Source organism: Saccopteryx bilineata, chromosome 1, assembly GCF_036850765.1.
Source record: "Saccopteryx bilineata isolate mSacBil1 chromosome 1, mSacBil1_pri_phased_curated, whole genome shotgun sequence".
NCBI classification, from domain to species: Eukaryota; Metazoa; Chordata; class Mammalia; order Chiroptera; family Emballonuridae; genus Saccopteryx; species Saccopteryx bilineata.
This window is the reverse complement of record NC_089490.1, coordinates 158828973-158856229: the sequence shown is the minus strand read 5'-3', so window position 1 is coordinate 158856229 and position 27257 is coordinate 158828973. Positions and strand designations below refer to the sequence as shown.

General features: G+C 37.3%; 1 protein-coding gene across 2 annotated transcripts; it reads right to left on the bottom strand.

Annotated features, from left to right (window-relative positions):
- ESCO2 (establishment of sister chromatid cohesion N-acetyltransferase 2) lies at positions 1-27257 on the bottom strand. Of its 2 annotated transcripts, XM_066278579.1 has the most exons (11): positions 27192-27257; positions 25755-25823; positions 24208-25036; positions 20212-20296; positions 13752-13809; positions 11076-11202; positions 9287-9418; positions 8341-8430; positions 6495-6638; positions 3971-4146; positions 1-2397 (listed from the first exon to the last, which is right to left on the bottom strand). In XM_066278579.1, exons 2-11 carry the CDS (start codon positions 25805-25807, stop codon positions 2265-2267), a joined length of 1827 nt encoding a protein of 608 aa, XP_066134676.1. In that variant the 5' UTR covers positions 25808-25823; positions 27192-27257; the 3' UTR covers positions 1-2264. The 2 variants fall into 2 exon arrangements, with proteins under 2 accessions (XP_066134676.1, XP_066134677.1); XM_066278580.1 differs by lacking the exons at positions 8341-8430; positions 9287-9418.

The following is a 27257-nucleotide window of genomic DNA, read 5'->3' as shown; positions in this document are numbered from 1 at the left end:
AGCCTTCAAAGAAGTTTTAGATTTACTGAAAAGTTGCAAAAACAAAATTCCCATATACCCCACACCTATTCCTCTTATTAACATCTTAAATTAGTATATTTGTCACAACAAATCAATATTGATATATTACTATTAACTTAAGTACATAATTTATTCAGGCTTATTTAGTTTTTACCAAATACCATTTTTTTCTGTTCCAGTATACCTTTCAGAATACATTACTTTTAGTTGTTTTAAGTCTTTGGCTGCTATATCTTCCAGACTTCTTGTTTTTGACTTTTTTTAGAGCATTATTATGTTGCACAACAAAATTAAAAGGTAGAGATTTTCCATATACCCCTTGCCACCACATGTGCTATTATCAACATCCCCAGAGTGGTATCTTTATTGCAATTGATGAATCTACATTGACAAATTAGGGTTTACTCTTGGGGTCCATTCTGTGAGTTTGGACAAACATATACTAGCATGTATCCACCATTACAGTATACACAGTATACTCCATTTTCACTGCCCTAAAAATCCTGTGCTGCTCCTACTTATCCCTCCCTCCACCCTTGGCAACCACATACATTTTTAGTCTCCACATTTTTGCTGTCCAGAATGTCATATAATTGGAATCATAGAATGTCAATTCATATTGGCTTTCATTTATGGTTCCTTTATGCCTTTTTGTGGCTTCTTTTTAGTGCCTAATAGCAACCCACTGTCTGGATGTAGCTGTTTGTTCATCTACTGAAGAACATCTTGGTAGCTTCCAAGTTCTGACAATTATGAATAAAGCTTCTATAAATATCTGTGTGCAGGTTTTTGTGCGGATGGATTTTCAATGATTGTTTCTTTTTTTACAAAGGGCATATACTACTTTTATAACCACAAAAAATAACTTAAAAAGAAAATCAGTAAATTCAATTATATGAGGATAGACAAAGAATAATGAAAAGAATTTTAATTCATCACTAAAGCATTGAACAAGCAAATAATGTTAATAAAAATTTTTAAATAAAATACTTAAAACCAGCAATGCAGAAAATAACATTAAAATGTTTGCAAATTACACATATCCACACTTCCACATTCTTTTTGGAACTTAGGCCTTTTAGATTTTAGAATCATGTTAATTTACAGGCAGATAAAAGAATGTAAATGAACATATTCTACATAAAGTTATAACCTGGAAAACTACTTTTCTAGAGTGTTATTGCCAGATAGCAATGAAATGTTTTTTAGAATCAACTATTGGAGCAATTCTTTGCTTTTCAAAGTATCCAAGAATTATACTAGAAAACTGATTTTAAAATAGATTAAAACATTTAGGTATATTTACATAATGTATTCTCTGGACCATCAGCTTAGATATACGTATTCATTAACCTTGGTTCTGATAATTATACATTTTGTCAGATGTCTTAGAACAAGATATATTTTAGACATGCAAAAAAATTTTAAATGCGACCATATGAATCATCTAATCCCAACTGGGAGTTCATTTTGTTGAAGATTTCAATCACCAGTAATAAGTTCACTAAAGATAAGTAGCACAATCAGTATATTCATACAACAAAAATTAAATGGTAGTAGTGCAATTACTAAGTTTAATTTTAATTAAATCTGGTGAGGTGCTTTTAAATGATTTTTAAAGATTAAAACATTAAGCTAGAGAATTCTGTTGTACAGTACATAAAAGGATATAGAAATCTTATTCTTATCATCTTACCCTGTTACAAACTAGAAATTTAAAACACTTTTTAAATATATTCAAACTGAGCTGCTACCTATAAGGTGAGAGTTCTATGTACAGAATTCAGGAATTACCTTTAAAAGTTGGGCATGGAAATTATTTGTCTTTAAATTTTCCTGTTTGCTTCTGATTAAACATGAGATAATTCTAGTTCAAATGTGCTATATAAAAGTAAGTGGTCACATTTCTGTGGAAAACCACCTTGCTTAGTATTCTTATGTAAGAGGCAAGTAATTTTCCAGTATGTCTACAGTTTCATAATTAAGGATACAAAGTGTTAGTATATATCATCCTAAGATTTTTCCTTTCTTTAAATCTCCAGATAATTTTCAACAAAGCTATTGGTAACTTTCGATTCAAAAGGAACAGCCGCGTGTGTGTGCGCTTTCAATTCATAAGTAACAGCCAGAGTTAACAATACAGGGTGTGTGTGTGTCTCAGTATTTTTATTTTGACATTTGCTAAATAGTTATAAGATGTCTGAACTCATCCATATAGTAACTGTCTGCAGTTGAAATGAACTTTAACTATTAAAATTGTATACAAGGAAATTAGGTGTGTTGCAGTACTTGGTTGCGAATAACTTGCCATCTAGTGTTGGGTCAGAAAATGCTATTTCATCAGTGCGGAGAAAACAGCCAAACATGAAGCGATTCCTAAAAAAGATGAAAAGACAATTTAACAGTGGAACCAAATCAAAATTTTGATTAAACATCAGCACAATTTATTTTTAAAAAATCCAAATATAAAAACTCAATCTTTAAATACTCCATTAAAATCAGTATTTTTATTAAGTGATAAAATGACAATGCTTTAGATTGTAGAGATGGAAGTCTAATATTTCACATGAGAAAATTGAGGTCCAGAAAATATTCTGCTGAGACAAAGGGAATCATACAACCCATTCAGCTGACTCCAGGTGATCCATGGTAATAAGCACCTAATATGAGGTAATATTGCTAATTAAATCCACACATAATTAAAACCAAGGAAACCTATCACCGATTTCAATCAATAACTATTCTTTTCAACTACACCACCTAGTCAGAGCTTTAAGGACTTAAAAACAAATCTGCATTTTGACTACAACTCTCCAGAGCTCAATTGGGATTAAAAGTAATAAAATTAAATGGTTGAAAGAATTCAATAAAATTGAGGCATAGTCTATAAAGTGACTGGCCTGTACTCTTCTAATTATTCAGTGTCATAAAAGACAAAGGCTAAAAACCGTTCCAGGTTAAGGCAAATGAGGACTAGAGACATGATGACTAACACAATATGTGATACTGGATGGGAAAAAAATGCTATAAAGGACATTCGAAACAAATGACAAAACTGAAATATGAACTATACATTAGAACAAAAGCATTACACCAATATTAAATATCCTGAATTTGATCATTTAAAATGTGCGTATGTAGGAGAATAATATCCTTGTTCTTAAGAAATATACACTAAAGTACAAAGAAAGTAAATGTTAAAACTTGGTGAATCAGAAAAAAGGCATTTCTTTGTACTATTCTTGCTACTCTGAATAAAATTACTTCAAAATAAAAAATTAAAGAACTGAATTCAATTAGAAGTTAAAATAGAAGCTTCTGGTATCTTGACTACATAACAATACAAAGTTTACTGCTAACTGTCCAAAGCAAAATATTGGTTTGATTAAATTGTTCTTACTGTCTTTATTAGTGATATCAGCTATAAAAAAATTACATCTGAGGGTTCGAGTCCTTACTCGGTCCTTTTACTAGCTCATCAGTGTAAGTTTCTACTTAATAAGTCCATGTAAGTCTTACGTGATTCTCATTAAAATAGGAATAATATTCTCTTGTGAAGATTTAAACATGTACTGCCTGTTAGACAAGAATAATTCAGCCGAAGCCTCCTCATAGACAAGATAGCTGTCAACTCAGATGTGTGGGAAAAGATAGATATGTTCTCAAATGAATGTGTTTTATATTTCTCCTTTGAGGGCAACTTAATTTTTATTTGTAACCAACTGCCTTAGTACTCAAAATATGATCTGCAGACCAGCAACATTCAGCATTACCTGAGAGCTTACTAGAAATGTAGAGTAGATTTAGTATTTTTTTTTCAGTGCCAACTTAGCCTGACTATGATAGAATTTATACAGAAGTTGTCTTATCAATGTCATTCCTTGTGGGTCATGAGCCAGGAAAGGTTCTGGGAAAGCTAATTTGGGTCAAAATCGATTTTCTTTCTTACCTGAGCGTATCTACCAGTCTTCTTGCAATGCGCTTTCTTCTCTTCAGTCTGAAAACCCAGATTCTGCTTATCCCACAGACTGCAGGTACTGGTACATTTGAGCATTGCCAAGCCCTGTGACACTCTTGAGAACTTGGGCATTCTGGACCAGTTGGCTCAGACAGGACACGGAAGGCCTGCAATGATACAGAGAAGCACCTAGAGTTAGCAATACAGATAAATTCACATTTCTTTTTAAAAATCACTCCTTAAACAAAACTTAAGAATCTAAAACTAATCTTAATATACCTTCACCAAGAGTGTTAAAATTCTATCATATTTATTGAATTCTTGTTCTTTTATACTCACATAGTGTTTGAAAAAATACTAGTGGTGTTGAGACTTTTCCATCCTGCTGGTGTATTACGTACATTATGAAACTTTCCTCCTTTACTGAAAATACCGACTCTGACTTTTAGTACATAAGATACGTACACTCCCATTCTCTTCAGCCGAAAAATATATGATATTTTAAAAAACTGATAACACTAAAGATTTTTTATATGTTACAAAATTTGGTTGGCATCTAAGGTCTTTTGTAAAGAAAAGTTTATTTGAAATAATCATAGATTCACAGAAAGTTGAAAACTAGTATAGAGCCCCGTGTATCCTTTACCCAGTTTCTCCCAAGGGTCACATCTTCCAAAACCAAGAAATTAACCTGGGTGTAATGCATATGTATACTTTTGTGACAATTCATCAGACCTGTATGCTTTATTCATTTAACCACCACCATGCTCAAAATACAGAGGTTTTGCGTCATTACCAAAATCTTCCTCTTGCTACTACCTCTTTACAATCACATGTACCATCGCCCTCAACCAAAAATAAGATAAATTTATGCCAGCTTCATTTCAATGTACTAAGTATTTTTAATAATTATTTTTATTTATTTTATTTTTTTACAGAGACAGAGAGAGAGTCAGAGTGGGGGATAGACAGGGACAGACAGACAGGAACGGAGAGATGAGAAGCATCAATCATTAGTTTTTCGTTGCGCATTGTGACACCTTAGTTGATTGCTTTCTCATATGTGCCTTGACTGTGGGCCTTCAGCAGACCGAATAACCCCTTGCTCGAGCCAGCGATCTTGGGTCCAAGCTGGCGAGCTTTTTGCTCAAGCCAGATGAGCCCGCACTCAAACTGGCAACCTCAGGGTCTCGAACCTGGGTCCTCCGCATCCCAGTCTGATGCTCTATCCACTGCGCCACCACCTGGTCAGGCTGTACTAAGTATTTTTAAAAGGAAGGATCCATCAGTGTGGAATATGAAACAGTCAGATAAAAAGAACACATGTGAACTATAAATCTCTAGCTAAAGATTATCCTGCAAGCTCTTTGAAGGCAAAAGCTACATCTCTACTTTAGGCCAAGGGTTGACGACCTTTTTTCTGTAAGGAGGCCAAATTATAAAGATTTTAGGCTCTTTGAGCCTACTCTGCTACACCCAGTCTGCCCTGCCATTCATTGTAGCACAAGCAACCACAGGTAATATAGACATGAATGAGCATGGCTATGTTCCAATAAAACTTTATTTACAAAACAAGTAGTGGCCAAATTTGGCTCACAGGCTGTTGTTTGCCAACTTCTTTTCTAGAACATTGCTAATTAGTGCCTAAATTAGATCCTTGTTTTATATTTAATTAATTAATTAACTTATTTATTTAAGTGAGAGGAGGGGAGATAGACTCCCACATGCACCCTAACCAGGATCCACACAGCAACCCCCATCTGGGGCCAATACTTGCAACTGAGCTATTTTTAGGTTCCATGGAGCCATCCTCAGGGCCGGGACCAATGCACTCAAATCAACTGAGCCATGGATGCGCGAGCACAAGAGAGAAAGAGAGAGAGAGAGAGAGAGAGAGAGAGAGAGAGGCGCAGAGAAGCAGATAGTCGCTTCTTCTGTGTGCCCTGACCAGGAAATCAAACCCAGGACTTGCACACACCAGGTCGACGATCTACCACTGAGCCACTGGCCAGGGCCTTTAAAGTAGATTCTAATTAAGGGACAAGTAATGATGACTGTATATTTGCCAAATGCACAAGGGTGGGAAAAAGTATGTTAAATTACTGGCCATCATTACCTAAAAGATATAAGGGTATAAAGTAAGAAGAAAAAGAAGACTAATACAAATAAATAATAATAACATTCACAACTATAAACCGACATTTGCCCACCCTACTACTGACCTGCATTAAAGCCACATATTCAGTAACTGGGCTCTACATTTGCTTATTTTATACATCACTAGACTTTACAGGCCAGGGATAGAAATGATTACATGAACATAAAATGGACTTATCTTGTTTATATGCGGCAAAATACCACTGTCAGAAATAACTTCAATTATTCATATGGTCAAGGATGTTTAGTGAGAAAAAAGTCATTTATGGTAGTAGTCTTAAATGCTTATTGAGACTCTTTCCAACTACTTTATTTTGCTCACAAATTATGCCAATGATTTAAAAGATTCATAACATACCTGTTTGATGGGCTCTGCAATTAAACACCCAACTACTTTCTTTTCATCAGATATAAAGAGAAAAGTTTTGGTTTTGTCTGGACATCTGGGAACAACTTGCTGGAAGCCCAATTCATTATCAACAAGTTCTTGGACATCTTCTACCTAATGATGTTAAAAGTCAAAAGAAGTGAATTTGTTTTAAAAAGTACAATAGAAACTATACACAAAATCTGATACTATCATTTTAACCTATCTTTATTTCCTAAATTTACATACCCCCCCCAAATTATTTCACTATTGACACATGTATCTGTCACTTTGGAAACAGGGTTTTAAGCACCTCTTTTAGCTCTGATTGGGTAGCTCAGATAGTTAGAGCAGTGATTTTCAGCCGCTGGTCTGCAAAAGTATTATCCACCCGAATGCTTTACAAAGATTATAGACCCAATGACTATAAACTGTTGAAAAACACTGGATCGGAGCATTGTTCCAATACGCAAAGTTTGAGGGTTTGATCCCTGGTCAAGGCACATGCATGACTCAGCCAATAAATGTGTGAATAAGTGGAAGAACAAACTGATATTTCTCTCTTTCAAAAATTAATACATAAAAAAATTTGAGCCTGACCAGGCAGTGGCGCAGTGGATAGAGCGTCGGACTGGGATGCGGAAGACCCAGGTTCGAGACCCCGAGGTCACCAGCTTGAGCACGGGCTCATCTGGTTTGAGCAAAAGCTCACCAGCTTGAAACCAAGGTCGCTGGCTCCAGCAAGGGGTTACTTGGTCTGCTGAAGGCCCGCGGTCAAGGCACATATGAGAAAGCAATCAATGAACAACTAAGGTGTTGCAACGCACAATGAAAAATTAATGATTGATGCTTCTCATCTCTCTCCATTCCTGCCTGTCCCTGTCTATCCCTCTCTCTAACTCACTCTCTGTCTCTGTATAAAAAAAAAAATTTTGAGAAAAAAAAGAAAGAAAAAAAGAACCTATTTTAAAGATCACTTTCAGCAGAAAGAAATTCAGACTACTGGGAGGGATAAGGAGTAGAAAGTGCCAAAACAGATTTTGTTTCAGCTTTACTTATTTATTAATTTTTAATTTTTTTATTTTGAGAGAGAGCAAGAGAGGAAGGGAGAGAGAGGGAGAGAGAGGGAGAGAGAGAGAGACATCCATTTGTTGTTTCACTTAGTTGTGTACTCATTGATTGCTTTTTTTTTTAATTTTATTTTTTATTTTATTTATTCATTTTTAGAGAGGAGAGAGAGAGAGAGACAGAAAGGAAGAGAGAGGAGAGAGAGAAGGGGGGAGGAGCTGGAAGCATCAACTCCCATATGTGCCTTGACCAGGCAAGCCCAGGGTTTCGAACCGGCGACCTCAGCATTTCCAGGTCAACGCTTTATCCACTGCGCCACCACAGGTCAGGCTGATTGCTTCTCATACGAGCCCTGACCTGGAGTCAAACCCGTGATATCTGGCATGCCAGGTCAACACCTTATCAACTGAGCCACCCCGCCAGGGCCTCAGCTTCACTCTTTGTTCACTGGGGCTAACCCTCCGGCCCAAGAAACACAGGCAACACAAACTTAAATAGACTCTGGGGCCATTCACCTGTCAACACTGAAAAGTTAATCATTCACAAGTGGAAGATAAAGGTAAAGAATAAGCTCTTTTCTTTAATCTCCAGATGCCATTTCTTTACTTATTTTGTAATTCTAAGCTTAGTTTTATAAGACTACTATGAAAATCATCCTTAGGTATGTACCAAAGTGGACTATCTTTCAGCAAAGGGGTTTTGTACTTCAACATAGGCGATTTCTTGGTGGGGGAGAGGGAGGCAGTAGGAGAAAAGGATTATTCTATACCTTTTTGATAGCATAAGTTGGATCATGTGGCAGGACCAACACAATTTTCCCATCCCAAAACTCTGCTACTACACGTTCTTTTTTCCAGCCCTGCCAAAGAAAAAAAGTCACAGTTCAATTTGAAGGAGAAAAAAGACAAAACATTAAATAATTTAGTCTGGAGAGGACAAAAAAAACAGTGAATGATATAAAAAAAGATATAACAAAATCCATCAATAAACAAACAAAATAGGGGAAAGCCACAATAAAGATGGATAAAACAAAGTGCCTGTCCTCAAGGGGCTGACACCCTGTTGGGAGACATGTACATACCTAATCTATTATAAAACATGGCAAAGTTAAATAAGTGCTCTTCATAGAAATATGTGGGCTACATCATACCTACTAACTTGGAAAAAAATAAATTATTAGGAGCAGAAAAGTGGGCAAGGGTAGGATAATAAACAAGGCTAAAACTATTATGAAGGTATGAACTATAACAATAAAAACAGGAGAAAAAGGATGCACTTGAGTAGCAGGTACAAGAATAACGACAAGGCCAACAATAGGATGTATCTGGACCAGAAAGTTACTTGATAAAGAGACCTTTCCCCTCAAGAAAGGAAGCTATCCACAAAGACGAAATTAAGCTGAGGAGGAAAATCCTCAAGTGTGAATTTTGTATTTTGACTGTTCAGCTCTGTTCAGAAATCTACAGGTAAGAATGCAGGGTATTCATTTAACCTAGAACAATACTTCTCTAATTTTAGTACAGAGAGTTTAAATGGCACTTTTAAAAAAAGTTAACTTTTAAATACTGTCAGCCTCAAAAGTAAAGGACAAAACTGTTGATGATGAAATATTTAGGGATATATATAGATCTCTCCATTAAATTTAAGCAAAAGAAATGTATCTTTCAAAGCAGTTTAACTTGTAGAACAAACTGGAAGACTACTTTGTGACTTACGGTGTATTTGATTCCCTCCAGAAACCTGTGGTGATGCTGCAGATGCTGCAGCTCATCCTCAGGGCTGGAAGCAGTATAGATCATGCCGCAAGACTTGCACATGGTGGCTCCAAAGTGTTTCTGGCCTGCATCCTGTTAAGGGGGCAGAGTTCTACACTGAGTTCATATAACTAGTCATTCAAATCGCTCATTTTTCTTTTATGCTGGCACAAGTGAAATACTAAATGAAAATCTGGTCACTATAGCCTCCTTTCCTTCACCCCAAACAAAATGGAAGAGAAAGACCTAAAAATGCAATAAATTAATAAAAGAAATGGAACTATCTTTTGGAAAGGGCAGTGAAGAAAAAAAATCAAGATTCTTTAGCTAGATAGGTCCCACAGTTCTAAGAAGGAATAAATAAGATTAAATCACAAATCTTATAGCTAACAATTGAAACTTCTTTATTAAGCTCTTAAATAGAGAACCAAAAAAAGCCTTATTTCAAAAAAGGGCAGAAACTTTAGGATTTTCATATTCACTGCACAGTGTTTTTTTCCTTAAGTGTTTAAGAATATTAAAATTCTTTGCCTTAAAAGTTGATAAAAATAAATATAATATATAATAAAATTTAAGGGAAAGCAAAGACAAATGAATGAATATAGGGAAGTCAGAAATATTCAATGTCATGGCTTATTAACTAAGTTCCATTTTATTTCATAAGGCCTTGCTTAATGCTACTAAAAATACCCAGTTCTGAATAGTCTAATAGAGGGGCTGGCAAACTTTTTTGCAAACGGTCAAATAGTATTTCACACTTTGCAGATCATACATGATTTGTCTCATAGTCTTCTCCCTATTCCCTAACCTTTTAAAATGAAAAAGCTGCCCTGGCCGGTTGGCTCAGTGGTAGAGCATCGGCCTGGCGTGCAGTAGTCCCGGGTTTGATTCCTGGCCAGGGCACACAGGAGAAGCACCCATCTGCTTCTCCACCCCTCCCCCTCTCCTTCCTCTCTGTCTCTCTCTTCCCCTCCCGCAGCCGAGGCTCCATTGGAGCAAAGTTGGCCCGGGTGCTGAGAATGGCTCTGTGGCCTCTGCCTCAGGCGCTAGAGTGGCTCTGGTCTCAACAGAGCGACGCCCCGGATGGGCAGAGCATTGCCCCCTGGTGGGCATGCCGGGTGGATCCTGGTCGGGCACATGCAGGAGTCTGTCTGCCTCCCTGTTTCTGGCTTTGGAAAAATACAAAAAAATAAAAAATAAAAAATAAAATGAAAAAGCCATTTTAAGCTCATAGACCATGGTTCAAAGTGGCCCATGAGCCTAGCTTGCCAAACCCAGCTATTCTCATTAAATCTTTTGCTGATCAACAATAATTTTCTTTATCTAAAGACAAGTCATTCATCTGCATTCTGCTAAATTACTAGTATCACCCAACACTATCAATTTGAAAATATACTTGACTAGTTTCAAATGATGCCACAACAACAAAGCTGACATTTACATATCCCAAAATATCTATAACCAAGTTAACTACAATAAGACAAGGTGTCTGATTTCATGTTTGACTTTTGAGAGCTTATGCAGGAGGAGCTTTGTTTTACTTTTTAAAAAAATTTTTAGATTTTATGTATTCATTTTAGAGAGGAGAGAAAGAGTGAGCAAGAAGTGGGGGACGAGCAGGAAGCATCAACTCCCCTATGTGCCTTGACCAGGGTTTCGAACCAGCGACCTCAGCATTCCTAGTCAACACTTTATCCACTCTGCGCCACCACAGGTCAGACAGGAGGAGGTTTTTTAAAAATCTACTCACAATGATGAGCTGGTCTTTTGTTTCTTTATTGGTATCTCTGGCATTAGTACTTTTCTGTGTATTCATCTGTTTCAAGATATTAGTAGGTGTGATGGATCCCACAGAAGATGGTTCTTCAACTAGAGATCTTAAAATAGAAAGTTGATAAACATTATTTAACTTGACAAAGTAACAGGACTAGGAATGATGGGAAACCTCAGGCCCATTCAGAGAGAATCGGTAATTTACTCAAGGTAAAGAACAGTGGCAAGACTCAAATCCTCATCTTACAACTCCAAGTCCAAGGGACTTTCATCTGTGGTATCAGATGCACATATACAAGATCACTTCATAAATTGACTTCACTTGTAAAAAACAATCTTTAGTTTGCTTTATCAAATCTTAGGACAAAATTTACCCTTGAAGGTATGCAGAAATTCCTGAATATCGCAACAAATTTAAGTATACTCTAATACTAAAGCTCACACATCCACAGGAATCAGCCACCAGCATATATGACCCAATAACTTTTACTTGGGTGGTGGTTGAGGCTAATACATGCACTTATCCTTATACCTAAAGCAGCACCTGACTATTCTCAAATTCTTAGGAAAAAATTTTTTTTTGGCCTGGATAAATGTTGAGGCAACCCTCTCCCCATAGGAAAGAATGTTGGGACTCATAGAGGTTGCAAACAAAAGACCCTCAGGTTAAATTCAGGTAGCAGATATGCTTTGAGTGACTCACATGGTATTTAAAACTTTGGATTAGATAGCTACCAATATTTTTAAAATCTAGAGATTTCACTTAAAAATGTGTATTTCCAATATTGCAGAAGACACTTTAAAATCACCAGACCTCTATTTCTTCAAAGAACCTACTAGATGAAGCTAAACAGCGCACACTACAGAGCCAGCCAGGGCACTGGCTGTAACCCTTGCCTTGTAATAAAAAGGAAGTTGGTTTACCAAGGAATAGATATCTCTAGAGTAGAGGTAAGAGAACATAGGCAAGGAAACAAACCAAGTGCCTAAAGCAAAAGATTCAAACAGAAAAAATCTGACAAGTAAAACACTGGGAAAAAAAATGTTGAATGCTTTCAGCTAAGCCAACCTGTCTTGTTGTCTTGTAATCATTTGATTAGAATGGCTTTCAAACTGACTTAATAAACCTATAATGAGAAATTTATTTTACATCATGACCTACAGAGACACACATGTTTAACTAAAAAAAAGGGGGGGGGGTTTCACTAAACACCCTACGTTAGAGATGCATTATTCCATTTAAATGCTGGATACTATGCCCTTAAACTGATTTGACAAGCTACTAATGGCAAATGCCTGTAATATAAAAAACACTCGTCTAGGTTGCTGACATCCTCCTCTTTATGCAACCTTTGCTAAGTGACTCAGCTTTTCCCATTCCAGCATGCATTACCACAATCTCTACTTCTATCTTAGCAATTTTAACACTTTATTATATGTATTTGTTTACATGCCTGTTCTCCTCTAACCATAACTTCCTTGACAGTAGGACCATGTGTTATTTATCTTCCTATCTCTAAAAACTCAGTATAGCTAAATACCACATAGTACTCTATAAATGTTTGCCAAATGAAGGAATCAACAACAACAAAAAATGAATGTGAAACTGCGAACCCAATGAATCTGTAGTCTACTTAAAGTAAAAGTAATAGACTAAACCACAAGAAATCGATGATATATAACCTTCTGGGTCCCACATAAAGAATAATTGCAAAAGACTCAACCAATAATATCCTAGTATCTCCTTATATTAGATTGAATTAGTTTACACACCTTTATCTAATTGTGATAGATTTCAACGCTTAATAAAGTCATGAAAGAAGACAAAGATGAGAAAAGGGAAAGGTGAAGAAAATAGGACTATGGCCTCTAAAGGGGGAATGTTCTTATTTATCATCAAATAGGAGAGAAGTACCAAAGCTGCATAGGAAAATGCTCAGACTATAAGGAACTTCTTTTTCAGAGCTTTCCACCAATCATGCTCACACCCACCCATGCTCCCCATCTTCCATTCTCAGCTTTTTTTTTTTCCATTCTCAGCTTTGACCAGGATAGAAGTAGCTTCAGCTGGGATTTATAACAGCGTCAAACTGCTGCAAGTTACTTACTCCTCTGGCCAGTTTTCTCGTCTATAAAACGGGGGTAAAAATGTTACGTACATCATAAGGTTGTAAATGTCATTAAACATTAACTGTTATTAATATATCTTCATTTAGGGAAGACAATATAGCCTAATGGGCTTTGATTCAGATATGGATTCTAGTCCTGGCTCTGCCACCTAATAGCTGTGCAACTGTGGCTGAATTACTAAGTTTCCTCAGCTAAAAACGGAATTGATAATAGGATATTACTTCTAGGTTGTTGTAAGGATTAACTGAGATAATGAATATAAACAACTTATTATGAGCCAGGCTCTATATGAAAATTTTAGCAATTATTATTACTCAAGCCCGTAAAGATCCTTCTCTTCACTCAACTTGCAGGTTCTTAGGAAGTTTCTATGAAAGAATCTGATTTCATCTTCTATTTCTTAATATCCCCTTAACAGAGAAGGGAAAATTGCTCTCTAAATTAAATAGTATAAGAAGAAAAAGAGACCCATAGGATTCATAATTAAATTATCACTGAACATTAAAATAAGAGTGATGCCTACCTTTTTGGGTTGACTGAAGATGCACTGAAGATGGGATAGACAACAAACTCAGGAGAAACTGGTAAGGGAAAAAATAACAATAATTTGTATTACAAAATAAACTCAAGCTTTATATCTTAGGTTTAAAGGGTAATAAGACCAAAATACTCACATTACTAGACTTCAAGACTTATGTCCAATCAGGACAGTATGGTATTGGCAAAAAGATGGACAAATAGATCAATGGAAGAAAATAGAGTCTAGAAACAGACCCATGGAAATATAATCAACTGATTTTTGACAAAAAGGCAAAGGTAATCGAATGGAGAAAGGACAGTAAACAAATAGTGCTGGAACAATTCAATGTTCATATGCAAAAAAATTACATTCAGAATGGATCACACATCTAAATGTGAAACTAGATAACTTCTAGAAAAAAAATAAAGAAGAAAAGTGCATGAACATGGGTTTGGTGCTAAGTTTTTAGATAAAACACAAAAAACATAATACATGAAAGAAAAATTAAGTTGGACTTGATCAAATTTAAACATTTTGCTCTGCAAAAAAAAAAAAATACTTAAGAAACGGAAAACAAGCTACAGACTGGGAGTAAATACTTGCAATCATATTTCTGATCAAGAATTTGTACCAATAATACAAAAAGAATTCTTAAAACTCAATAACAAGAAAACAATCTAATTTAAAAACAGGCAAAAGATCTAAATAGACACTTCACCAAAGACATACAAATGGCAAATAAACACATGAAAAGATACTCTGAATCATTTGTTGAAGGAGGAACACATTTGTCAAGTGAAAAGCACAATGAGATATTACTACACACCTATTAGAATGACTAAACATCAAAAAAACCCACAATAAAAATGGTAGCAAGAATGCAGAGTAACAGGAATTCTTATTCATTGCAGGTGGAAATGCAAAATGGCACAGTTGCTGTGAGATAGCAATCTGGCTGTTTTTTTGTTTGTTTGTTTGTTTTTTAGAGACAGAGAAAGAGTCAGAGAGAGGGATAGATAGGAACAGACACAGGAATGCAGAGAGATGAGAAGCATCAATCATCAGTTTTTCATTGTGGCACTTAGTTGTTCATTGATTGCTTTCTCATATGTGCCTTGATCATGGGGCTTCAGCAGACTAAGTAAACCCTTGCTCAAGCCAGCGACCTTGGGTCCTCGCTGGTGAGCTTTGCTCAAAGCAGATGAGCCTGCACTCAAGCTGGAGACCTCAGGGTCTCGAACCTGGGTCTTCCGCATCCCAGTATGACGCTCTATCCACTGCGCCACCACCTGGTCAGGCTTGGCTGTTTTTTTATAAAGGGAAAACTTAGATTTACCACACAACCCAGAAATCATGCTTCTAGGTATTCACCCAAGTGTTTTGAAATCTTATGTCTACACAAGAATATGTACACAAATGCTTATAGCAGTTTTACTCATAATTGCTAAAAACTGGAAAAAAACCAATATGTCCTTCAATGGGGAAATGGATAAAAAGACTATGTAGAGTATATCTATAGTTCAACAACAACAAAATAAAAACAATGAACTATTGATACAAGCACAGCATGGATGAATCTTAAGTGTATTTTATTAAAAGAAAGAAGTCAGAACTGAAAGGCTACATGTTGCACAATTTCATTTGCAATAAAACATTAGGGACAGAAAACAATTTAGTGGTTGCCAAGGGGACGGGAAAGTGAGGAGCAGGTGACTACAAAGGGTATACACAGGAGAAATTTTGGGCTAAGAGAACTGTCCTGTAGGGTACTAGAATGGTTGATACACGGCTCTACACACTTTACAAAATGCATAGAACTGTATATAACAAAGAGTGAAATTTAATGTATAAAAAAAAAAATCAACCATGTGTTGAGGGATCCCGAGATGAACTGCAGACTGTGACAAATAAACCTAACTGTATTAGAACTGCATGGCATAATTGTCCTAAAGGAGGTAGGGAAAGAAAGAGAAGCTGACCTAAGAAATTTTACAAAGCAGTGTTTTGAATAGAAATTATAAAGCTAAAGACAAAAGGACCATACTTAAATATTATACTCCTGTCAGTAAATTTGTTTCTCGCAGGATTATGGAATTAAAAATTCTGAAACTGGCCCTGGCCGGTTGGCTCAGCAGTAGAGCGTCGGCCTGGCGTGCGGGGAACCCGGTTTCGATTTCCGGCCAGGGCACATAGGAGAAGCGCCCATTTGCTTCTCCACACCCCCTCCTTCCGCTCTGTCTCTCTCTTCCCCTCCCGCAGCCAAGGTTCCATTGGAGCAAAGATGGCCCGGGTGCTGGGGATGGCTCCTTGGCCTCTGCCCCAGGCGCTAGAGTGGCTCTGGTCGTGGCAGAGCGTCGCCCCCGGTGGGCGTGCCGGGTGGATCCTGGTCAGGCGCATGCGGGAGTCTGCCTGACTGTCTCTCCCCGTTTCCAGCTTCAGAAAAATACAAAAAAAAAAAAAAAAAAAAAAAAAAGATTAAAAAAAAATTCTGAAACTGTTATGCAGGTATGGGATTGAAGAATTATGTAGGGGAATAGTGAATGGTGAGAACCAGGTTTCTCACCATCTGAGGGAAGTTACAGATAAATAAGAAAGGAAGGGATAAACCCTGTGATACTGGATTAGAGTCAGAAACGTCAAATTTGAATTTACGTTTCTTTAGCATATATACAGATGAAGAGATACAGAAACAATCATAGATATGTGTGTATACATGTGTTAACATACATACATGTATTTCCTAGCTCTGTTTGCTGAGAGGACCTAGAAACAAAGACACTCCAATGGCAATGAGCATACTGTGTCCAGACACTGGTTTCTAAGTATTTTTCCCCAATAGAAGAAACCTTTGAGAAATAGCTGATTCTAGGACTGAGGTAGGGAAAATACAAGAGGAACTTGGAGCATCTTACTAGTGCAAGAAAGTAAGGAAGTGCTCAAAAATACAAACGGATGGAATATGCCAAAGAGAACTGACCTAAAAAGACCCCCCAATGCATGACTGGAACAACGAGCAATAGAATAATGTATTAGATTGTAACACATAGCCCTGGCCAGTTGGCTCAGTGGTAGAGCGTCGGCCTGGCGTGCAGGAGTCCCGGGTTCGATACCCGGCCAGGGCACACAGGAGAAGCGCCCATCTGCTTCCCCACCCCTTCCCCTCTCTTCCCTCTCTGTCTCTCTCTTCTCCTCCCGCAGCCAAGGCTCCATTGGAGCAAAGTTGGTCCTGGCACTGAGGATGGCTCTGTGGCCTCTGCCTCAGGCGCTAGAATGGCTCTGGTTGCAACAGAGCAATGCCCCAGATGGGCAGAGCATCGCCCCTTGGTGGGCATGCTGGGTAGATCCCGGTCGGGGGCATGCAGGAGTCTGTCTGACTGCCTCCCCGTTTCCAACTTCAGAAAAAAATAAAATAACAAAAAAATAAATAAATAAATAGATTGTAAAACAAAATATAAAATAAATATTCATGAGCCATAAGTCCATACTGATAAGAATCCATGAGTCCATTTATTTATCTAAGGATTGAATAAATAAATAAAAACAAAGGGACAACTCTTCCTTACAGAAAAATTCCAAATAATATATATAACTATTTTCCCCTCCAGGAGATGGAGCTTAATTACCAACCCTCCCAGTAAGGATTATACTTAGTTACTTGCTTCCAAAGAACAGAGTATGAAAAGGGAAAAGCATAACTTTACAGTAGAGGAACATGGCAAACCTCACCCTAACCAAGTGAGAGAGGTTAACACCATCTGTGATGTCATGTGGACACCAGAACCCTCGACCCTATGTGGTGAAAAGAGCGTTTCAACTCAGTGGCATTCTTCTTCAAAACCCTTTACCCCAATTCTAATCATGAGAAAAATATCAGACAAATTCAGATTCAGGGACAGTCTGTAAGATATCTGGTCAATACTCCTCAAGAATGTCAAGTTAAAAAAAAAAAACCATGGAAACAAGGAAAAGACTGAGAGAATGTCAGAGAATAGTCTAAGGAGACATTAAAACTAAATGCAATGTGGTATCCTAAGCTGGATCCTAGAACAGAGGACATAAATGGAAAAACTAGTGTGAACTCCAAATAAAGTCTAGAGCTTAGTTAATAGTATGTACTAATGTCAGTTCCTTAGTTTTGACAAAGGTACCGTGGTAATATAAGATAGTAACAATGGCCTGACCAGGTGGTGGCGCAGTAGATAGAGCATTGGATTGGGATGGAGAGGACCCAGGTTCAAAACCCTGAGATCGCAGACTTGAGCTTATCCAACTTGAGTAGGAGCTCACCAGCTTGAGTGTGGGGTCACTGGCTTGAGCATGGGATCATAGACATGACCCCAGGGTCGCTGGCTTAAGCAAGGGGCCACTTGCTCTACTGTAGCCCTCGGTCAAGGCATATATGAGAAAGCAGTCAATAAACAACTAAAAGGAGCCACAACGAAGAATTTTTGGTGCTTCTCATCTCTCTCCATTCCTGCCTGCCTGTCCCTATTTGTTCCTCTCTGACTCTGTCACCAAAGGGGGAAAAAAAAAAGATGGTAACAATGGGGGAAATAGGGTGAGGAATATATACAGGAATTATCTGTACTGTCTTCACAATTCTTCTGTAAATCTAAAGTTATCACAAAATAAAGCTTATTAAAAAAAAAGACCAAAATTAAAATAAGATAAAAATAGCACACTGAAAGTGGGCTATTTAGTAAACAGCAAAGTCTTAACTTTGCATTGAAAAATAATTAGAGCTCACTGTCTAGAAACAAGGTCAAGACAGGTGAGAGTCTGATCTGCTATGGCTAAGTTACTTAGCCCATGTCTGTTTCCTCATATGTAATAGGTGCATACAAATTTATTTACGGTTGTTGATACTAAACTATAGCTATTAAGTAGTAAACTTTTATCACTTGTATGCTACCTTCATGAATTTTGCCATATCCTTATACCATCTGTATTATTTTTATTCACTAAATATTTTTCTTTATATAGACTTAAGACAATGTACTAAAATAATTAAAAAAAATTTTAACTACTCTAACTAGAAAGCCATTATTTTTGTCACATGTTCCATTATATCAGTGATAGCACAAGCCATGGGAAATATAATGCATACTAAACAGCACTGCCTGGTACATATTCAGCACCCCGTAAATACTAGCTATTACCAGTATAAACAATCACTTTATATATAAATATTTGTATAAATATATATATTTATAATATTATTTATTTATTTATTTATTTTATTTTTTTTTGTATTTTTCTGAAGCTGGAAACGGGGAGAGACAGTCAGACAGACTCCCGCATGCGCCCGACCGGGATCCACCCGGCACGCCCACCAGGGGTGAGGCTCTGCCCACCAGGGGGTGATGCTCTGCCCCTCCGGGGTGTCGCTCTGCCGCGACCAGAGCCACTCCAGCGCCTGGGGCAGAGGCCAAGGAGCCATCCCCAGTGCCCGGGCCATCTTTGCTCCAATGGAGCCTTGGCTGCGGGAGGGGAAGAGAGAGACAGAGAGGAAGGAGGGGGTGGGGGTGGAGAAGCAAATGGGTGCTTCTCCTATGTGCCCTGGCCGGGAATCGAACCCGGGTCCCCGCATGCCAGGCCGACGCTCTACCGCTGAACCAACCCGCCAGGGCTATAAAATTATATGTATGTATGTATGTATGTATGTATGTATGTATGTGTATATAGATATACACATATATATATATAAACTTAGATCCTCTTAAGGGCTATTGTTCCAGGTAATGCTTTTAGTTTTTATCTTTTTTTGGTTTTTTTCCCTATGAGATACAGTTTCTCACTATATCTAGTCAGTATATCTGCTCTTAGAATTTAAACTTATTTCCAAATTTATAGATATAACCAACAAGGTAGTTACCAAGAACCTGGCTGATAAGTAGAATGTTAATTAACATCTTATACATTCATAGATTAGTAAATACTGTTTAACTGAACGATACTATAAATTAGTAACAGGATTTCAGAATAAAGAGGAATTTAAAATTAAGATTAACCCTTACTTTACAGATCGCTTCTCTCACACAGTTAATTAGTAGCACACTTAGACAAAATCCCAAGGTTCCTGATGCCCACCCAATTTGGTGTCCTTTCTATGGCTTAGTAAATTCTGCTTATATTTGGGCTTTGGTCAAATACATAACATAAACTTTTAGTCCTTCCTATTATTTAGTGTAAAAGGTAGGGTAGGTATGAAAACACCCAGCTCCCTAGAGCTTACGTAACATAGCCACATCTGCAACTGAGCATCAGTATTTTGTTTTAAGCTCCAGCCTAAGGTCTCCTTGTCTCCTCCTTTTAAAAATGCACTGCATGGCTTATCACACAAAAAGATACAAACATGGGCACACATACTAAATATTAAAAAATATATTGTTGTATATGATTTCATATTGATACATGTAATGAAGTAATAAGTAAATACTCATTTTGAAAAGTTTTCTCTTACCTGCCTTGTTCTCATTGTGAGAATCGTCTGAACACTTATTTTCAGGTTTCTGTTCCCTTGAAGAAACTACTCCACTTGATGATTCCTACAGATAATGAATAGGTAAAATGAAAGGAAACCTGGAATTTTTAATCATCTTCCATTTAGTGAATGATTTCCAACAGATTTATTTCTAAAACAAAATACATAGTTTATTATAAATTATTTTATAACATCCTCAATTTTCAGCCTATTTTAAGGAAAATTCTCTCTATATTTACTAAGCACACATAACCTTTTAAAAGACAGAGTGCATATCTAATTTGTCATCCTATCAAAAATGTATAATTTCTGATAAAGGTGGCTGAAGGGAGATCGTAGAATGTCCTTTCCATAATAAACTGAACAACAACAAAAAATAGTAAAAATGGCAAAAATGTCCCCAGTAGCCACCAAACTTGAAAGGGACAACCTTTTATCATAAGGTTTAAAAACGGGCAGTAAAGGAAAGGAACATTCTGGAGTAGTTGGAGAGGCTTCTAACACCCACTTTTTGGGCAGTAGCTGAGAAGTGGGAAAAGCAAAGTAGAAAAAAATTCTGACAAATATCACTAGCACTACTAATATGAAGAATAAGTAAAATTACACTGACATTGCTTAGCCAGTAAAAATACGTTCCATTTCACAATGTATAATTGGCAACACCTGAGAAACAGGAAGAAACATTTACAGTGGGAACTGCAAGCTTAAACGTCTACAAGAACAGTATGTAGGTAAAATTAATAGCAAAAGTAAAATAGCAAAACTGATCTAAATTGGTATACATGTGCTGACTTAGTGGAGAGAAATGAAGAACCCATACTTGTAAAATGGTAGCCTGATACTCTGAGAGTATTGCCATGCAGGAATTAGGGTTTAGCATTGTGCCTCAGTTTTTCATAAAACACTAGAAATCTGTTATCTTATATTTTAATTTCTCTTTTCTTTTTTAAAAAAAGGTTTTATTTATTGATTTTACAGACAGAGCAGAGGGAGTGGGAGAGCAAGATTTATCGACATAGCTGCTTCACTTTAGTTCCTTTTTTTTTTTATAGTGATAGTCAGAGAGGGACAGACAGACAGGTACAGAGAAATGAGAAGCATCAATCACTAGTTTTTCCTTGCGCGTTGCAACACCTTAATTGTTCATTGATTGCTTTCTCATATGTGCCTTGACCACGGGCCTTCAGCAGACCGAGTAACCCCTTGCTCGAGCCAGTGACCTTGGGCTCAAGCTGGTGAGCTTTGCTCAAACCAGATGAGCCCGCGCTCAAGAGCTGGCGACCTCGGGGTCTCGAACCTGGGTCTTCTGCATCCTAGTCCGATGCTCTATCCACTGCGCCACTGCCTGGTCAGGCCTATTATCTTACATTTTAAAAGTGATTCTGGCTCAAAAAAAATTTAAATATTATATAGGTCAAGCAAACCATTTCATGGCGGAATTTGGTTCACTGTCTACCAATTTATGTTTGCCATTGAGATTTAAAATTTAGGTGACTACAAGAGATGATCTGGGATTGAATTTGAGAGAAGGCAACAAAGAGAACAATGAGAGAAGGTATGTATGGACATAAATTACTATAAAGAGTTTGAATTGCTCAATATATAAGTCTCAGAGTATACCGGACACTGTGTAAAAGCCTATCACTTCTCCAGCTGCAAAGATTGTGATATATATAAATAAGTCACAAACATGGAAGCCCCAAACTGGAAGATAACCTTTCTTAAAGCCTCTTGCCTCAACTGCTTTCTGTCCCTACCTACCCGAAAACAAAAAAAGCAAACAAAATCCAAAAAACTTGTCTCTGATGATATTACTGATAGGAAGTCAACAGGAGAAGGGGTAGACCTGTATTGTTTATTACGGTAGCCACCAGCTCGAGTGGCTAATGAGAATTCACAAGAATTGGCTAGTCCCAACTGAAATATGCTGCAAGAGAAAAATAAACATGGATGCCAAGGATTTAGTATAAAAAAATGTAAAATAGTATTCATAATTTTTTATAATGATTACACTGAAATGGTAACACTTAAAATCTATTGAGCTAAACTTTTTTTTGAAAACTTTAACATGGCCACTAGAAAATTTTAAATTAGATGCAGTTGGTATTATATTTCTATCAGACAGTATTAGTCTGGGATAGCTGTGTTAAATTTGAGTAAGATTAAAAAAAAGTATAGAATGGCAATCATGAAAACATACTACAAAAAATAAAAACCTAGTTAATGTTAACAGTGATCACCTCCAAGGAGTGGATTTACATAGGGTATTTTTTTACACTTTCTGTATTCTCTAAATTTTCTAGAATAATCTTGTACTTTAAATAAGCTGAAACAAAAACAGTATGCTCATACTCTGCCTGACCAGTGGTGGCGCAGTGGATAGAGCATTGACCTGGGATGCAGAGGACCTAGGTTCAAAACCCTGAGGTCACTGGTTTAAGTGTGGGATCACAGACATGATCCCATGGTTGCTGGCTTGAGCAAGGGGTTACTGGCTTGGCTGGGGGCAATCCCCTTCCACACCAGCCCCATCAAGGCACTATAGGAAGCAATCAATGAACAACTAAAGTGATGTAACTCTGAGTTGATGCTTCTCATCTCTCCCTTCTTGTCTATCTCTCTCTAGCTTAAAAAAAAGGAAAAAAATTGCTCATGCTCTGGAAATCTACTACATAAATTTTATTTCTACTTTCTTTTTTTTAAAATTTTTTCTTTATTAATTTTTAGAGAGGAGAGAGAGTGAGAGAGAGTGAGAAAGAAAGAGAGAGAGAGAGAAGGGGGAGGGAGGAGCAGGAAGCATCAACTCCCATATGTGCCTTGACCAGGCAAGCCCAGGGTTTTGAACCGGCGACCTCAGCATTCCAGGTCGAAGCTTTATCCACTGTGCCACCACAGGTCAGGCTTATTTCTACTTTCTAAAAGCACTACTACCAAATAAAACTTATTAAGCTTCTCTGGACTTTAAGTTCAGGCATGAAGGAATTTAATAAAAATGTATACTTTAATGCCAAGAAAATGTTGGTAGGCTTTCTTAAGCCAAAAAGGAGAGAAAAGTCCCATCTTTCTACCTTGCTTATAAATTTTTTATAGTGATTAAACTATATTATGGGGTCCTTGGGTTACAACAGTCTAGACATAGACATTTTGAGTTTATGACGCTAACCCCATAAACACTTAAAAAATGAGAGGATTTCAGCTTACATCATTAGCGTCATACTTACTATGTGGATGAGCTAGTTTGTGCATGGCTGAAGATCCTGAACTATTCTTTTTCTGTGGCTTAGTTATGTTTTTATGTTCTAGATCAGGGGTCTCAAACTCGCGGCCCGCTGAACAATTTTGTGCGGCCCGCAGACTAATCCCCTAGGCTTACTTAATTTTATCCAAAATATTTTGAACTTCGTGGATTAGTCTGCGGGCCGCACAAAATTGTTCGGCGGGCTGCATGCGGCCCGCAGGCCGCGAGTTTGAGACCCCTGTTCTAGATTATGATTTTACAACTGTGTTAGGACAGGTAAGTTACTTAGGCTAGGGTGTGTTTTGACTCACACCAAAATTTGGGTTACATCACTGTAGTAGGAATGGAACTGTGATGTAACCTGAGGACCTCCTGTATTTGGTTTCACAAGAATAGTCTTTCAGACTGCAAAGAAAATAAAATGTTGTTCAATTATGTTACATGTATAGTATTATAGTATGCATATTAAAGTTTTGTTATATAGTCAATTAGTTTTTTCTTTCTTAATTGATGTGTTGAAGGGAGAGGAGAGGGGGGGAGAGAGAGAGAGAGAAAGAGAGAGAGAGAGAGAGGTATCAATTCGTTGTTTCATTTATTTATGCGTTCATTGGTTGATTCTTGTCTGTGCCCTCACCGGGGATCAAACCTGCACCCTTTGCATATTGGGATATTCCAACTGAGTTACCTGGCCAGGGTCCCACCTTAGTTTTTAAGATGATATATTTAGTTGTCCTTACCTTTATTAATTTCTCATTTTTAGTTTTTGTACCCAGCAGTTCAATGTTCAGCTCCTTTTCTAGTAACACACACTTTGGCACTTGCCTTGTCTCAAAACTTTTTCTTTCACTGACAGTCTCTACATCAGGATCTTCAAGCACTTCTGATTTAGTCTCTTGGGTGAGTCCTAGTAATGGTTTATTTTCCAGAGACAATTTTTTAAGAGAGGATTTTTTCCTAACAAAAAATGCTGCTCCACCTTGGAGTGTTACTTGCGGTTTGACTTTTTGGCTTAGAACTCGAGGAGCATTCAGGTTATTTTCAGCTGAATAACAGTTGTTCTCTTTCTCTACAATTGGCTTATAGGCCACTCGATTTTGCTTGGAATTCTTAGAATTCTTCGATGCAGGCTTGATGCACTTATAACTTGGTTGACCATTAGCAGTTAAACTCTTCTGTGGTTTTTTATTCCTCTTCTTAGAGCAAACTGGTTTTCCCTGCCTTTTTTCTTTAACACTGGGCAAAGACTGATCTTCATTATTAGTTTTTAGATAGATAGATCTACTCTCTTTTATCACCTTTCTCTCCAATGGATTGAGATAACATGTATTTTTGTTGTAAAAGGATACAGTAGATACACAAGATTTAAAAGGGGAGCTGTGATTTGCAGATGGTAGTCTATTATTTTCAGTTGTCTTGAGCAGATCTGAAATGAAATGGCCTTGTTGAGAGCAACGCACCTTTTCTTCATTATCACTACTTTGGCAAATGTGTTTTTTATTAGGCGATGAAAATACATTTTCAGTAAAGTCCAAAATTGATTTCTTTGATGGAATATCTGATAATAGGCTATGAAAAGAAACAAAATCATCGATACGAATTGTTATTTTGCTTCAATTTTATGTCAATCTACCTATAGGTCATACTACAATAAAAAGAATATATCCATATACATTATCTATGAGTTTAACAGTAAGCTTCTCAAATTGTTTTTACCAAATAAACTATTCAAATATTTTTCAAAAGTAAGACTGTTTGTGAAAACACTTTACAAAGAAGCTTTGATATACATGTATTTGTGTGTGTTTTAAAACCAATTTCAAAGTCCTGGCCATTTACAAATTATAGCCTCTACACTTTGCTTGAGTGGCTATAAGTCCCCCCAAATGATGAATTCTATGTAATTAGGGCCTGTTCTGAGGGAGTAATTTATGACATGTAGTAAGTACTAAGTACACAGACTTTCTAGGATTATCAAGCAACTACTGTATGCAAAACATTATATTAAGTATTACATAAAAGAGCAGAAAGGAGCAAGGTAATGAAAGATTTGCCATACATTTTGAAGCCATAGTAAACAGCTCTTTCTCTGATTCCCTACAAAAGCATTAAATAATTAATTATGAAAGCATACAGTATTTCCAAGCTAGGATTGGAACATAAAATATTACTATGGCCACAAGTAGTAGGCCAGTTGAAGAATGAAAATTTTAAGAGATAGAAAAGGAAGAAAAGACAAAAAAATGAGTTTTTCTTTTTAAGTTTCTACCCATAGGATGAGACTCACTTGTCACAGTTCAAAGGATTCTGCTTCCTTTTCCTTGGAGTAAAAGCTGACATCTTCTCAATTGAACTCCTAAAAGCAACAGGACAATCATAATAACCAAATTCATCCAATGTACATAAAAACCACTATATCAAAATTATACCTGGTGGCGCAGTGAATAGAGCATCAGACTGTGATGCAGAGGACTCAGGTCCGAGACCCCGAGGTCGCCAGCTTGAGCGCGGGCTCATCTGGTTTGAGCAAAAAGCCCACCAGCTTGAACCCAAGGTTGCTGGCTCCAGCAAGGGGTTTACTCAGTCTGCTGAAGGCCGCGGTCAAAGCACATATGAGAAAGCAATCAATGAACAACTAAGGTGTTGCAATGAAAAATGTGCAATGAAAAACTAATGATTGATGCTTCTCACCTCTCTCCGTTCCTGTCTGTCCCTGTCTATCCCTCTCTCTGACTCACTCTCTGTCTCTGTAAAAAAAAAAAAAAAATTATACCTGAAAGATCTGAAAAAGTTTTCAGATGCGTGATGCTACATAAAGATACAGGAAGAGGGCTTTTTTTTAAAAAAACCAAATCACTTTAATAAAAATTTAAACTATGAAGTTTAAAAAAAATGCATAACACTACATCACCGTAGCGATTAGAACAGGAAATAAAAGCGGGGATAGTACATGTTTCAGCTGGAAAATTATCCTACCAAGAAGGAAGTATTTTTTATCCCATTCCAGGGCATGCTTTCCTCTTTAATTAGCTTGATTAATTCATATCACATTTAAACAGTCATCTCCTGCGATGCCTACCTTGCCATTGCCTTCACCCACCCCTGCCACTCTCAGATGCTGCCCGAGGATTCTATTCCATTTATGCTTAATATTCCATTTAACACACCGTCTTGTCGCTGTAATTGATTTTCAGAAGCCTGCATATCCAATGAAGCGTTTCTAACTTTTATGTGAGTCCAGCAAGAAAATGGGGAAGTATAACCCTCTCCTATTTTATTAGCCGAGGAGCCCAGACCAAGCCGCTCGTTTCCTTTGATAAAACAGCCTGACCTCCTCAGGCTGCTGAAAATAAAGTCATGCACCTTAAACTCCCAAGCAGATGGCATGTTGCTCAGTGAAATTTTCCCTAAATGACACAAGCGTGGTTTCAAAGTTTAACAAACAGAAATACCAGAGTCTCTGGGAATTAAGGTCCAGCTTCAGCTTAAGGCTGAATGAGTAAAAGAATACCTTTCAGGGCAAAAGATCAATGGCATCAAGAAGGTGGAAACCCGGTGACCCGAAAGCGCGGAGAACCTCTGGTGGCTTCGGTCTCAGGCCGCCAACGCGCCAAGCCCAAAGCAGAAGTTCTTTTTCCCCTTGACACTGACCCTTCCACATTCTATAGAATCTCCCTTTTTCCTCAGCCGTCCATCCCACCACTCGGCCCTCTGCAGAAATTACCTGCACCTCAGAACCGACCACTTCTCAGCCAAGCCAGTTGCTCTGCCACTGTATTCAAATTATCGC

What these genes read in the sequence shown, in the direction of transcription:
- ESCO2 (XM_066278579.1), bottom strand. Translation starts at nt 25,807, where the DNA reads ATGTCAGCTTTTACTCCAAGGAAAAGGAAGCAGAATCCTTTGAACTGT. An exon ending in TCACAATGAGAACAAGGCAG is followed by an intron (nt 13,810 to 20,211) that starts GTAAGAGAAAAC and finishes TTCCCTTACCAG; the next exon opens with TTTCTCCTGAGTTTGTTGTC. An exon ending in TCTTCAGTCAACCCAAAAAG is followed by an intron (nt 11,203 to 13,751) that starts GTAGGCATCACT and finishes TTCTATTTTAAG; the next exon opens with ATCTCTAGTTGAAGAACCAT.